The sequence below is a fragment of the Amphimedon queenslandica genome, unplaced genomic scaffold, assembly GCF_000090795.2.
Source record: "Amphimedon queenslandica unplaced genomic scaffold, v1.1 AMPQUscaffold_3292_Cont24711, whole genome shotgun sequence".
Classification (NCBI taxonomy): Eukaryota; Metazoa; Porifera; class Demospongiae; order Haplosclerida; family Niphatidae; genus Amphimedon; species Amphimedon queenslandica.
The window spans coordinates 1-1391 of NW_003556378.1; the positions used below are offsets into that span (position 1 = coordinate 1).

The 1391-nt window shown below is 27.5% G+C and overlaps 1 protein-coding gene across 1 annotated transcript; it reads left to right on the forward strand.

Moving 5' to 3' along the window:
* Window positions 1-187: 187 nt before the first annotated feature.
* On the forward strand, window positions 188-1063 carry LOC109592979 (uncharacterized). Its single transcript, XM_020008261.1, has 6 exons — window positions 188-228; window positions 274-469; window positions 523-582; window positions 647-706; window positions 755-973; window positions 1018-1063. The coding sequence occupies exons 3-6, from the start codon at window positions 546-548 to the stop codon at window positions 1050-1052; spliced, it is 351 nt and encodes a 116-aa protein (XP_019863820.1). The 5' UTR covers window positions 188-228; window positions 274-469; window positions 523-545; the 3' UTR covers window positions 1053-1063.
* Window positions 1064-1391: the final 328 nt, after the last annotated feature.

Consider the following 1391-nt stretch of genomic DNA (forward strand, 5'->3'; position numbering starts at 1 on the left):
ATATTAGTTCTCTTATTATTGGTACTAATTATTCATTTATTATTATTCCTATTGATACTATTGGAAGAGAAGGACCTCCTTCATCATTAATACAGTATATATGGAATGGTAAGTACTATACACACACACTCACTTATTGTATTTCTTATAGTACCAGCTCAAGTTGTTAATATTAGTTGGGATCAGATATCAACTGATAGTATTACAATATGGTGGAATAACAATAAAGTATGTTAAGATATTACTAATATTTATTATTATTTATTAAAATAGGATTCTACTACACCAGTCCCTCCTATTCAGTATTACATTATTACTGTATACAGTACATCAAACAGTATCATATTCAACAGCAATACAGCTAATACTAATATTACTATTACTGGACTACCTCTTACTGATACAAACTACACTATTACTATCATTCCTGTTAATGTTATTGGATATGGACCATCGGCTACTGTTAATGGTACAATATATTATTATGCAGCAATCGTCATTGAATTTTTAATGTATAAATAGTCAATGTAGCTATTGCTCCTACAATGACCAGTAGTTACGTACCATCATCATCATCATCAGGTACTATATTGGTGCATTATGACTGATTTTATTTATTATTTATTCATTATGATTATACTATTAGTTACATTAATTAAAGATATAAGTACTGGTGCATCATCGTTGCTTATAACATCTATGCCAAGTAAGTAATAATATCAAAGTACATAATAATTAATATATTCATTAATAGTATCAGTACCCACTGCTACTGGTACATTAGCTATTAGTGTTACTGGAAGTGTATCAGTAGTGACATCATCAGCTATGATCCCAAGGCCCAGTACAAGTACTAGTGGTTCTAGTGTTGTTTCTATTGTATCAGGAGCTGTTGGAACAGTATTATTAATTATAATCATTATTATTATTATTATTATACTAATAATAATACTGGTAATCAAAAGACAAAGAAGTAAGAATCTATTAACTTGTAATAAATATAATGTTATTATACAGGTAAATCTAACAATAGTATAGAATTGAAAATGTAAGTATATAAGTAAGCTATTACAATTTCCAATACATATTGATGTATGCATGCCATATAAAAAGTTTGAGTTGATTCCAACTTCAAAATTTTATATCATGAGAATTTTCTAATATGACTAAATGGCTCTGAAATTATTCCAAATTTCTATTATATTTTCTGATGCATATTGGTGTCTTTATGTTGTGTAGAAAGTTTCAACTGATTTGGACTTCAATTTTTAAATTTATGACCATTTTTTAAAAACGGCCAATTTTTGAATATAGTCCATGGTTTTTTCTGAAAAATGGCTCCAAAATCACTCCAAATTTTTATTACATTTTTTGATAGATATTGATGTCCT